At 37.6% G+C, this 13,727-nt stretch overlaps 1 protein-coding gene across 2 annotated transcripts; it reads left to right on the top strand.

Annotated features, from left to right (window-relative positions):
* The first annotated feature begins 2,861 nt into the window (after positions 1-2,861).
* LOC132603424 (polyprotein of EF-Ts, chloroplastic) lies at positions 2,862-10,650 on the top strand. 2 transcript variants are annotated; one of them, XM_060316474.1, is made up of 5 exons: positions 2,862-3,016; positions 4,457-6,136; positions 6,641-6,823; positions 8,586-9,291; positions 9,748-10,650. In XM_060316474.1, the coding sequence occupies exons 2-5, from the start codon at positions 4,522-4,524 to the stop codon at positions 10,391-10,393; spliced, it is 3,150 nt and encodes a 1,049-aa protein (XP_060172457.1). In that variant the 5' UTR covers positions 2,862-3,016; positions 4,457-4,521; the 3' UTR covers positions 10,394-10,650. The 2 variants fall into 2 exon arrangements, with proteins under 2 accessions (XP_060172457.1, XP_060172458.1); XM_060316475.1 differs by having other exon boundaries at positions 2,962-3,116.
* The last annotated feature ends 3,077 nt before the right edge of the window (positions 10,651-13,727 follow it).

Here is a 13,727-nt window from a genome sequence, read left to right as displayed (position 1 = left end):
GTTGTACTTATTCCGCGTAATTATGAATATGAGATTTAGTTTATGACTTTTAAATAGCTTTATTTATTTCTTTTCGCATAATATACTTGTTAAAATTGGCTAAATCGGTTGTGAATAGTTCGCCTACCGGGTGGGGGTTAGATGCCTTCACGGCTTGAAATTTGGGTTGTGTCACCGTTGTTACGCAAATGGTGCAGATATATCCTTTTCGCTGATGGAATTTCTTAAAAGAATCATTTAGCTTATTTTTTAATGGGTGGACTTATTTTTTTAAAGTCATGTGATAATTTTTTTCTAGTTTGTCAAGTCTGGCTTGTTAAAAAAATATCTTATCTTCGTGACTTTCAAAATAAGTCTACTCATTTTCTTAAAGAAACTAGACCCGACCCACTAGAAATGGGTAGACTTATGTTTTAAAGTCACGTAATATTTTTTAATTAAAAAATAAGATAAATGATTTTAAAAAAAAATCAGTCAGCAAAAAGGGCATATTTGCGTCATTTGTGTAAAGACAGGGGTATATATGCACCATTTGTTTTAATGAAGGAAATATCTGCTATAAATCGCAAAGTTAAGGGGTATATTTGCATCTTTCCCCTTGCTTAAATAGCCCGAAAGTAAGAGTGTTTTCAGTATGGAGGAAATAGCCCAAAAGTAAGGGTGTGTTCGGTCTGTAGAAAAAACATTTTTCTAGAAATTGTTTTCCAATCTTCCCATGTTCAGTTGATCAAAATATTTTGAAAAATATTTCTGGGAAAACAAGTTCCTTAAAAATGAGAAAAATGACTTCCCTGGTGGAAGTAGGGAAAACAAGTTTCACAAGCGGCACCACATTGATTGTGTCCTGCCTAGCTAGTGCCGACTTTTGCGTAAAGCCGATGAAGCACAAGCTTTAGGCCCCCTAATTTATACTATATGATCATTCAAAAATATATCTTTAGTAAGCCTCCTTAAATTTCAAAATCTTAAAAATAAAATATTTACCCGCTACAACAGATAAATATGACATGATAATATAAAATTTATTTATATTAACATTGTATATTGCTTATTTTTTTTAAAAAAATATAAAGTATTTTCAACTTAAAAAAAGAATTTTTTTTACATTAAAAGGAAAAAAAATTAGTATTAGATAGTCGTTTGATCCAAAAAAAGGGCCCCCAAAATCAGTTAACGTGTGTGCACAATTTATGAATGAATCTGACAAGTAATATTATTATTCTTGGTATGATATATTATTTATAGATAATTAAGTTAGTAAAACGTTATTACCAAAAGATATGCATATTGACGTTGTCATAAATCAACTAAGATGTTTAATTCTTTTAAAAAAAATATAAAGAAGAATGCTTCGTAATTCTTGTGGTTTCTGTTTTGGAAATTACAAATGAGATGAATATTGAATGAGAATTTCGTACTAAAAGCTAGAAAAATAGATTATAAAATAACTTTTGAAAAAAGTATATGGTGTGGCTGCTAGCAAAAAGAAAAGGCATGACTTTAAGCTATTGACCTGAAATATACCTTACGTCCAAAAATAAAAACAAGTTTTAGCCCATTTATCACAAAGAATACGACATCATATTTCTTAAGGGCTCAACCCCTTTTCTCTTGTCTTCTTCCCTTTTGAGCTTCACTGCCTTCTCCGGTAAACTCCAATGCCAGATAACTGACGTCGGCGACAACGACGCCACTACGCTGTTCCGGCAAGTTCCAATGCGGAGAATTGACATTGACGACCATGGCGCGCCGCACTGCTCCCTTCCCCTTTTTCCCCTTTCTCTCATGTTTTTGTCTTCTGTTCAACATGGTTGTCCTTGCCATCGGCTTTGTTATTAGAGACAATTTCTTCTACTCAGAATCTTGCCTCACCTCTCCTAACATCCCATTGTCGAATAATCCATTTAGCGATGTTGGGTACTTTGACGAAGCACAACGAATGCCATAACTTTTTCATATTAAGTCATATAGATTATAAATTAATTTTGTTATATCCATATATAGATGTGAATCTCAACAATTTGTTAAAACTTTATCAGAACTCAAAACCTATCTTTGATGAATCATCCGAGTATTTATTTGGCACTTAAAAACATTGACGAAAATTGTTTGAAGTTGTTCATTTGTGCTAAAAGTTGAATTAAAATTGTGGTTTAAAGAATTGAGTTCGTGAAATTGATAGTTGTCGAGGATTGTAAACTGAGTGATGTGAAAGCCTGGAATTTATTTTCCGGCGACTACATTGTGTAAATAATGTATAATAAAAGAATAATATGTGTATAATTAATGTGTATACATTATATATTGATTATACAATTACTATACATAAAGTATACCGAAAAATGTTTATAATGTGTATGTATATAGTGTATAAAATACATTTAGCTACAAAATGTCTTTTGATTTTTCGTGACCATCCAGTTGTCTAATATTTTCGCTGGATGGCTACTTATGTCCTTGTCCCATAATTATTATAGTTTTGCTAGAAAAATAGATTTCAAATAAAATATATATGAAAGTTCTTTTTAAAAATAAAATAAAATGGCTTTAGGCACACCAATAGTATTGAGCTGCTCTTGTCCCTACCCTCCAACACAGCCCATCTCAACCCCACCCACGTAACCTTATTCCCCACTCCCCCACGTACCACAACATTTATTCAAATTATATACAAATATTTTTAGAATAAAAATATTTATTGCCTATGTACAGAAAATAAAAATAAATAAAAAAATCACTTATTTTACCGGAAAACATTTTCCTTCATACTAAACAGTAAACACACCCCTAAATAGAAACCCCCAAAAAGGCCACAACCCGATCCGACCCGACAGAGCAGCATGGTTTTTGACAAACAGATGATGGACGGATAAGGATATGACGCCCCCACCTTTCATTTCCCTCTTTTTATTAGCCATATAATAATATATACCTTTCCTCCTATCCCCTCACCAGTTCAGTTACACTAAACCTGCTCTTTCTTCATATATACAGCAACTCTCTTATTCATTGAAAGGTTTGATTTTTCAACTCTCTTCCTTCTATGTTTCCGAGTTTTTCTTTTAAAAGCGTTGAGCTTTTCGTGTAGCAGTGTTATTGAAACCCATAATTGAAAGGTAATTCAGTACGATAATTATCCTCGTATTGTTTCTTCTATATTTCGTGGGGTTTTTTAAGTTCAATGTTGAGCAATGAAAATGGTTCCAGCTAGGCCATTGAGTTGTCCATAGTGGAAAAGAAATTTAATTCTTCTTCACTTAAAAATTATATTTATTTGATTGTTAAATAGCTTGTAACTTAGAGTTTCCGGTAAGATAGTCAGCGAATTTACAAAGATACTTAATTGCATTTGTGAATCATCTTTTTTTTAACTCTGATAAGGATAATAAGATGTGGGATTATTTTATCCCGCTTTTGGTAATGGGTATTTATTACTATCCCGGTGGGATAAAATAATCCCATATAGTCAGCTCTTTCATTATTTTTAGTGAATTGGAATCTTTCTAAACTGCCGGTCTACATGTTAAATAAACTAGCTGGGATAGCAAGAGTTTGCAGCTTATGGAATTGCTTATGATGATTTCTGAACCACATTCTTTATGTTCAACTACAAATCTGCTTTTGTTTTTGTTGTTTGTGTGTGCTTTTCAACGAGTTAGCTGGCTAAACATATACCATTATCCATCTATTTACTCCTACTCTAGTACTCCCTCCGTTTCAATTTGTTTGTCTAGTTTTGACTTGGCACGGAGTTTAAGAAAGTAAACTAGACTTTTAGAGTGTGTTTTGTATGGCGTAAAACATTTTCTAATTTTCTCATGTTTGGTTGGTCACAATGTTAAGTTCCTTAAAAATAGGGAAAATGACTTCCCTAATGGAATTAGGGAAAGCAAGTTCCATAAGTGACATTCCAATTTCATTGTCTCCTCCCCACCCACCCAATGCCCCCAACCCCACGCCCGACCAACCCTAAACCCCCACTACCCACCCCCATAGTGTTTTGCTAGATTACATCCAAATGCTTTTAGATAATATTTTTTTGCTTAGTTGCCAAACACTAGAAAATAAGTAAGAAACCCACTTGTTTTTCAAGAAAACATTTTGTAGGAAAACACTTTCCTTCATACCAAACACACCCTTAAATCTTGTGGTCTTAAACTTAAGATATGTGGAATGTACCCAAAGGCCCTTTAATCTTGTGGTCTTAAACATGCCATGTGGAAAGTTGGAATTAAAGAGTTGTTAAAAAAGGAAAGGGGCATTCTTTTATAAACGGAATAAAAAGGAAAGTAAGACCAGCAAATTGAAACGGAGGGAGTACTTTGTTACCCTGGGCTTATTTGTTTTTGTATATATTTATAGTATTTCGGTCATGGTGCCGTTGCTATCATAATATTATGACATTTAATGATAGTCATGTTTTCTTCTTTCTCTAACTGTTTTATATATTTGTCAGGTGTGGAACAGATGATCTAATCCTTGTAGTTCCACAAACCTTAGCAATCCAAATATCAAATCCACATGGCTCCAATGGTTCCAATTGCAACTAGCAATGTATCAGTTACTCCAGGATCTGTCTTTCTCACGAGAAAGAATACATGTTTATCAAGATACAATGTGTCGCGAAAATCCAGCAAGCAAACTTTACCTACCCCAAAATGTATCCTACCTCTGTCAACATCTGTTAAATTATTTCCCCATTTTAGAGTTGGTTGCATTATACAACCTAAATTAAGAGGTCTCGTAGTATCAGCAACTGAGACTGATGTAGCAGTGGAAGAAGTAGAATCAACTGCTACGGATAATGGATCAGGTGAAGCCTCAGAAGCAAGTGGAGAATCCTCCATACTAGATGTGAGTCCTACATCTGTCCAATCTAAGCGTTCAAGACCTGCTAGAAAGAGTGAGATGCCTCCTGTGAAGAATGAAGATCTTACTCCAGGTGCAACATTTACTGGAAAGGTCAGGTCGATCCAGCCATTTGGCGCCTTTGTTGATTTTGGAGCTTTTACAGATGGACTAGTGCATGTTTCTAGGTTGAGTGATAGTTTTGTAAAGGATGTAGGAAGCATTGTATCTGTTGGACAAGAGGTGACAGTGAGATTAGTTGAAGCAAACGTGGAGACAGGGCGCATATCTCTCACCATGCGTGAAAGTGATGATCCTAGTAGGCCACAGCAACAGAATGATTCTCCATCCAGTAGTGGTGACAGATCCCGAACTCCAAGGAAGAACACACAAAGGAACAACCAAAGGAGAGATGACGGGAAGAAAGTCTCCAAGTTTGTCAAGGGCCAAGATCTTGAGGGCACTGTAAAAAATCTAACCAGGTCTGGTGCTTTTATATCTCTTCCTGAAGGAGAGGAAGGATTCCTGCCAGCATCAGAGGAGGCTGATGAAGCGTTTGGAATTATTGACAGTGGCTCTTCACTACAAGTAGGTCAAGAAGTTAGTGTCCGTGTATTGCGCATTACCAGAGGACAGGTAACTTTGACCATGAAAAAAGAAGAAGCTGCTTCAGAGTTGGACTCAAAGCTCAACCAGGGTGTTGTCCATTCGGCAACAAATCCTTTTGTATTGGCTTTCCGTAGCAACGAAGAAATCTCTTCATTTTTGGATGAGAGGGAAAAAGAAGAAGAACTAGCTGAACAATCAAAGGAAGCAGATGTGGCGGCTAATAAAATGGATGTGTTTCCTGAAACTACAGGCAAAGAGGAAGAATCAGTCAATGCTGCCAATGATAGTGTTCCAGAAACTATAGATGGGGAGGATACAAAACAAAACATTGATGAAGAAGTGGAGTCAGCTCCTGAAAATTTGGCTCCTGAAGGAAGCACATCCACCATTGGTCAGCAAGCTGAGGTATCACCTGTAGGAGATGCTGTGGAAACTGACACTGCAACTGTCTCGCCTGAGCAAGCAGCTTATCAGATCTCAGCATCTGAAACTGTGGCGGCCGAGGAGGTCACGGAGGAACTGACTGATGATGCAGTAGCAGAAAATGAGGTTGAAACTGAAATAGCAAGTGTCAAAGAGGCTGCCAAAGAAACAGAGGAAACTAGTGGTGATGATAATGACAGTATATCAAGCCCAACTGGACAATCTGAAGCTCCTTTGGAGCATAGCAAGGATGAAGGTGTCTAATATGAAACTTTCCTATTTCCCCTCTGATTTATTACTCATTTCACATCCTTGGTTCTCGCGTGTATATTTATGACAAACAGCTGGATACAACTATTACATTGCTTAGACAAATTTGTGAATCCAAATAAGGTGTTGATGCATGATATAAATACACTTTACATATTATCCGAGGAGGAGATGAAATATAAGGATATGAACCAATCTAAGAAAAGGCACTTCTAGTACAGTTCATGTTGAAATATTTGGTATATTATTCTTCTGTTGCTTCTTCGTATTGCATCATTTCAACTTACAGAGTCTCTAGTTTAATGTATAGAGAACTTTCTCGTGACCAAAACAGGTGTTTTTTGTTTGATTGACATAACGACAGAATGATTTTCTTGCTCCGAGTAAAATCTTGAAATTACTTAAAAGGACATAATGTTGTGCTATGTGAGAAAGATAAATTAATGGCGAGTCACCAAGAAACTAGCTGACAATCCAATTTCGCTCACAGAAAGTCAGGAAGATGCTGGAGTTGTGGAGACCATAGTTGAAAATACTCCTTCCGCATTGGAAAAGTCATCTGATACAGCTGTTCAACAGGAAGAGGTGGCTCCCAATACTGATCAAGATATAAATGTTGCGAACTCAAGTGAGCAAAACGGAACTGCTTCATCAAATGAAGCCGCAACAAAAGGTTTTTCTTTTCTTTTGCCTTTCTTTTCTGGAATATTTCTGATATTAACTTGTTAAAAAGGAAATAATAAATCTCTACAATAAAATTTGCGGATCTAGTTGCCAAACATTTGTGTTAGTTGGTATGATGTAAAAATTTCACCGTTGAGTGATGAAATAACTGTGCTAGAAAGAATTAGAAGCTTGTGTTTTTGGCAGGGGTGGTGGTTTACCTACTTGGAGAAAGAAATTGCATTAGAGAATCGTAACTTTTTACACATGTACTGCATGCTAAATGTGTCGCTGAAACTGTGAACAGGAGAAACTCTAGTTCTGGTTATAAAATGCAGCCGGAATAATTTTTTCTTTGTTCGTTAAATCTTTGAAGTGGTAAACATCATTTTCTTATCAGGATTTTTATGGCATTCATAGTTTGTGATGAAGGAGACTTCAAATTGAAGAGAATTTCTTCTCTCTACCTATGTGGTACTTATAAATCTCAATTTTTTTAGTGACTGTGCTGTTCGGGCCAGCTTCCGCGCACCTCGAGTAATTCCACGGGATACTTGCTACCTCCCACCAACACAGGTACCGGGTAACTCTATCTACCAAGGCTTAACAGATGGGAAAAGACCACCTAGTGGTTTTTGCCTCCACGGGGAATTGAACCTGAGACCTTATGGTTCTCAACCCACTTCATTGACCACTAGGTCACACCCTTGGGTGCTCTTATAAATCTCAAATCTATTGTAAACATATATCTTAATTTGATCCAAGATAATCGTCCAAGCAATAAAAAATTTGCTCGTTCTACTCCCTTCATCATTCAATTTGGAGTATGAAAATCCTAATGATGAGATTTGTGCTAAAATACAGATTCTTGCTCATCGAATCTTTAGCCATACTAGCTTTTTTTTTTTCTCAAGAAAAAAAAGAATCTAGTACAGCTAAAGATACCAGATTGCAGGCTTCATCCTTAGAAGAGATTTAACTAATTAGATAGCTTATCCAAATAACAACTACTTCTACTACTTCTAGCCTCAATCCCAAGCTAGTCAGGGTCGGCATATGAATTCTCATTGTCCATGGTCCTTTATTTTGAGTTGGATACTAAATAAAGATACAGAAGAAAAAAAGGATCTAATACAGTGGATATCCTCTTGAAACACGGTAAATTAATTCACTGTCTCTATGAAGAAAGGAACTAAGAGAAAGAAATTGATGGTTTTGGTAAGTCTTGAAGAGAATTTAAGTGCTAATATCCTAAAGGTTCAGGTTGACTCTTTCCTTATTGTATCATATAAGGTCAAACTTATGGAAAGTGTAGAGTCTTGAATTATGAATATAAATTATAACGCTGAGGAAGGGTTATCACTATATTTAACGTTACTGGCTGTCATAATCTGAATGGGTCACTAGTTTGCCTTTGTAGCTGAAATCTGTAGTTTTGTAAAATTTAACCTATTTGTTTCTTCCTGACACTACCCCTTTCAGTCCATCTATAGTCTATTAATGGGGTCCGTTAAGCTCAGATACTCTATTATGGTTGTGGGATATCTAACTTCCTCTGCTTCCTTTATATCATACCTTCTTTTTGTTGGTCCATTGACTGATTCCGCCAAGCTATCTCTTTGTAATGTGAACTCGGATAAACTGAAACAAGAGGATGATTATATTATTCCTTGATATATCTATGTAAAATTGTCACACATCAGATGGTACTGTTGTATCGAAACAAGTACTTTCCTGGTTCACTAAATCGTGTCCTCTGTGGTATGCAACAGGTATTTCACCTGCTCTTGTGAAACAACTGCGTGAAGAGACAGGAGCAGGAATGATGGACTGCAAGAAGGCTCTTAAAGAAGCTGGAGGTGACATTGTTAAAGCGCAGGAGTATCTCAGGAAAAAGGGATTGGCAAGTGCTGATAAGAAATCGAGTAGAGTTACAGCTGAAGGTAGAATTGGCTCATACATCCATGATAGCAGAATTGGTGTCCTGGTAGAGGTTAACTGTGAGACAGATTTCGTATCTCGTGGTGACATTTTCAAGGAATTAGTTGATGACTTAGCCATGCAAGTGGCTGCATACCCTCAAGTGCAGTATCTTGTTCCAGAAGATGTTCCAGAGGAGATCGTCAACAAGGAAAGAGAAATTGAAATGCAGAAGGAAGACCTATTGTCAAAACCTGAGCAAATCAGATCCAAGATCGTTGATGGGCGGATAAATAAGAGGCTTGAAGAACTGGCATTACTGGAGCAGCCTTACATCAAGAATGATAAGATGGTTGTAAAGGACTTGGTCAAGCAGACAATTGCAACGATTGGTGAAAACATCCAAGTAAAGAGATTTGTTAGATACAACCTGGGAGAAGGTCTTGAAAAGAAGAGCCAAGACTTCGCTGCAGAGGTGGCTGCTCAAACTGCAGCTAAACCTGTTTCCTCACCAGTAAAAGAGCAACCTGCTGTTGAAGCCAAGGAGACTACTGTTGAGTAAGTTTCTAATTTTTTGATAATTACATCCTACCAATATATTACGTTTCTTCAAACTTTGGAAAACCAGAAATGTGGCAGCAGAGCATTCCATGACAGGTCAAATACAAAATTTTTACAATTCAGATTATAGTGTCATCTTTTCAGTTGGCTAATTGTTTCTACTCAACTTCTCATTATTAAATGATAGTTTTAGTTTTCTTCTATGTTTCGACTCAAATACTGCTTATACAATCTTCTAAACTTAAGTACATGTTCCACTTCATTTTTTTTCAAATAATATCTGGCTCCAACAGCATTATGGAAGAGCTAATCTAAAATTACTGTCAGAGTTTGTCTGTCTCATCTTATTGCGTAACTCCATGCCAATTTTTATCCTATACTGTTTTGAACCCCAAAACTCGTATATTCTTTTATGTCTCACTGTTAATTTCTGTTTTATGGATTCTAATGCAGGGCTGAGAAAGTAGCAGTTTCAGCCGCTTTGGTGAAACAACTGCGGGAAGAAACTGGAGCTGGGATGATGGATTGCAAGAAAGCTCTCTCAGAAACTGGAGGGGATCTTGAAAAGGCACAGGAATACCTCCGAAGGAAGGGTCTTTCAACTGCCGATAAAAAGTCCAGCCGACTTGCTGCTGAGGGGAGGATTGGTTCGTACATTCATGACTCTCGCATTGGTGTGCTAATTGAAGTTAATTGTGAAACCGACTTTGTCGCGAGAGGTGACACCTTTAAGGAGTTGGTCGATGATATTGCAATGCAAGTTGCAGCCTGCCCACAGGTGCAGTATGTATCTATCGATGAGATTCCAGAAAGCACTGTCAACAAGGAAAAGGAGTTGGAAATGCAGAGAGAAGATCTTAAGAACAAGCCTGAAAACATAAGGGAGAAGATTGTTGAGGGCAGGGTCTCCAAAAGGCTTGGAGAGCTTGTTCTTTTGGAGCAGCCTTTCATAAAAGATGATGGTGTTCTTGTGAAGGATTTGGTAAAGCAAACTGTTGCCGCTCTTGGGGAGAACATAAAGGTTAGGAGGTTTGTTCGATTTACGCTAGGTGAGGAAGCCAAAAAAGAAGGAACAATTGAAGAGCCAGCTGCTGTATGAAAGCTAATTCTAACTTGAAATGAGCAATTATAGGAAGAGTCGAGATGGAACAAGTCTTGGGCTTGAGCTATTTTTGTATAATGTAGTCCATACTTGTTGATGTGCGGTGAGGCGATTAGTTTTCTTCTCTTTTACTTTCTTTCTTTTCCCCGTTCTTTTAGATTCCTTGTTTATGTATCTGTTATATTTTCATCAGGAACTAGGAGTTTCGGAAGCCATTTTAAAGCAAATATGCAAAAGAGAATCTTTTGATTAAAGAGGCATTTTTCAGTGAGTTAATATTCAACATTAAACTGGTCTATTTGTGATGAATATTGTAGTTTACTTGGGAGTGCCTACTTCATGTGACGGCGTTTCCCCTTCCCATGACAAACTTGCGGCGGTGTTTGCTGAAAAATGTCAGAACAAGTTTTTTGTAAAATTTGAAAACACTTCTTGAGTAGCTTTGATAAACGGAAACTTTTCTCAGATAACATTAGTAGGGTGTTCGGATTGGCTTATTTTAAATGTTTTTTGGCTTTTAAGCGTTTTACTTTTTGAGGTGTTTGGAAAAGATAAAGTTTTATTTTAAGCAGTTATTTTAAAACAAAAAAAGTACAAAAATAAGTTAAAAGTCAAAAGTTAAGTAGTCCCAACTTATTTGCTTTTAGCTTTTAGCTTATTAGCTATTTTTAAAATGTCAATCCAAGCACCCTCTGGTTGAAATAAATGACGGTGCCTATCACTGTTAGCCATGTTTGATGAATACTTGCAATTATATGACTTCATTTACCTCATCACTCCATGACTCATGTAAATCGTGAAAGAATGATCCATGTTGATACTCGATTTGAATTTTTGTGATTCCATGATGATCCATTCTATACTTTTATGATATTGGTACATGATATCTTGCATACATGCGTTCATTACTACATACTTGATGGATAAGTTGTGGAAAAAGAGATATGACGTGGTCTTTAAGGCCGAAAAGGTAAGATCGAGATTAAATATTTGCGATGATATATGGGATCGCGTTACACGCCGCAACATATGCAATTTATGGATCGGATTGCACGCCGCAACATATACAAGTTATGGATCAGGTTGCACGCTGCAACATGGGATCAGGTTGCACGCCGCAATGGGTATATGGACCTCGCGAGTCCCCCATGGGTCATGACTAGACGGAATGACCACTAGCAAGTGTGTACCAGGTTGATATTGGCCAATGCATTGCATTCATCCATTATTATCTTATCTTTCCTTATGGTACCTGCTTACCTGTCTTGGTATGAAATATGAACTAATGGGCATAATTGGAGAAGTTAAGTTGAATTCATGTAATGAGTACTTAAGTTCAATCTTTATACTCCCTCCGTCCCAATTTGTTTGTCACTTTTCGCTTTTCGAGAGTCAAACGAGTTGTTCTTTGACTGTAATTTTTTCATATGTATTTTAATTATTATAAATTTTTAATTACGGTTACTTATAGTAATTTTTATGTAGTTTCCGAATATGCAAATTTTATTTCGAAAAATTTAAAGATTTTATGTTCAAACACACGGTCAAAATTAAGAAGTTTGACTCTCGAAAAGCGAAAAGTGTCAAACAAATTGGGACGGAGGGAGTATTATGTATGTGTATTCCCATCGTTGTCGGCCTATAATACTTACAGGTACTAGTGGTTGTACTCATACTACACTTGTTGCACTTTATTTGGGTGCTGATACCGATCCGTATTCTAGTTCTAGTTCCAGGTCTTGTGGCTGATTCACGAGGTGGTCCGTTGGAGGTTTCAGGGTGAGCCATCCGTCCTATCAGAAACCTTGGATCTACCTCTATCTTATTTCTGTCTTTTGTTTTCTTTCAAGATGGATGTTATTTTTCAGTATTTAAGACTTCCAAAATTTATTTAGATGCTCTTGTACAAGTTAGACCAGGTTTTGGGGATTGTAAAGACTAATTTACCTTTCCGCACTTATTTACATTATTAAGCCTGTTAAGTAGTATTCTTGTTTTACTTAATTTCTGCATTTTATTTCTTTAAAAAAGATTGATGATTGGGATGGTTCGCCTACCAGGGGGATAGTGTAGGGGCCATCATGATCCGTTAATTGAGTCGTGACAAATTTGTATCAAATTCATAGGTTCACCGGTCTCACGAGTATAAGAGCAATTTCTAGTAGAGTCTTGCGGATTGGTACGTAGACATCCATACTCATCCTCAAGAGGCTATGGGACATTTAAGAGATTTCTCTTCCTTCATTCCTTTCATGCTAGTTTGTTCAAATAGATATCTAATTTCATATTTCTATTCTCTCGCAGATGGTGAGGACACATGCAAATGTGTCTAGGGATGAGGCACCAGTGCCTACGGTTGAGGTTGTGGCAGGTGGTAGAGGCAGAGGCAGAGGTGATGGTAGGGTTAGACCCTGTGGGGCAGCACCGTCCAGGGGTAGAGCACCAGTGGCTGGCCAGGCCTGTGCTAGCTCATTATCTCCTGAGCCGAAGGTAGAGCACCAGAATGAGCCTTTTGAGGAGAAGGAGGAGATGAAACCAACCCAGGCACCGCCAGAGATTATTGCTACGTCAATGCTTCAGAACGCAATGGTACGCAACTTAAGGGTTCTTGAAGGTTTGACGCAGGCGGGCATTCTTCCAGCTACTCCAGATGGGTCACAGACCAGAGTTGGAGGTCAGACTCCTGAGCAGTATCGTACTCCGGGTGAAAAATCTGCTGCTACTGTGGTACCCCAAGATGAGACCTCCTAATTTTATGGTACTCCGGAGGAGGATGTGTATGTGTTCATCGTCAGTTGTCATGAGAGGCTTTACAAGCTGGGTTTAGTCGAGTCACACAGGGTTGATTATGTTTCTTTTCATATGATTAGGGATGCCAAGCAGTAGTGGAGGTCCTATATTGATTGTTGATTAGCTGGGTTGCCTCATGTGACATGGACTCGGTTCTATAAGGCTTTTATGAAGAAGTATGTTCCTCGTAGCTTGAGAAATAGGAGGAGGGACGAGTTCTCCGCCCTGGAGCAGAAAGGGTTGTCTCTCACCGAGTTTGAGTCCATATTTCACACTTTAGCTCGCTATGTACCATGGTTGCTCCACCGAGGCAGAGACAGTGAGGCGGTTTGTGAAGGGTTTGACCCTTCCGATTTGATTGGCGACATTGCAGGCAGTAGCTTCTGGGGCTAAATTCCAGGTGGTAGTGGATCCTGCTAAGGAGGTTTAGTCTGTGAGAGGTCAGTTCTTTGATAAAGGTGATGATAAGAGGGCTAAAATATTTGGTAGCTTCAGTGATTCTTCTTCTAGAGGTAGGGGACACTATGACAGAGTCCCCCAT

The sequence above is a fragment of the Lycium barbarum genome, chromosome 7 (genome assembly GCF_019175385.1).
Source record: "Lycium barbarum isolate Lr01 chromosome 7, ASM1917538v2, whole genome shotgun sequence".
Lineage (NCBI taxonomy): Eukaryota > Viridiplantae > Streptophyta > Magnoliopsida > Solanales > Solanaceae > Lycium > Lycium barbarum.
This window is presented reverse-complemented; position numbering and strand designations above follow the sequence as displayed.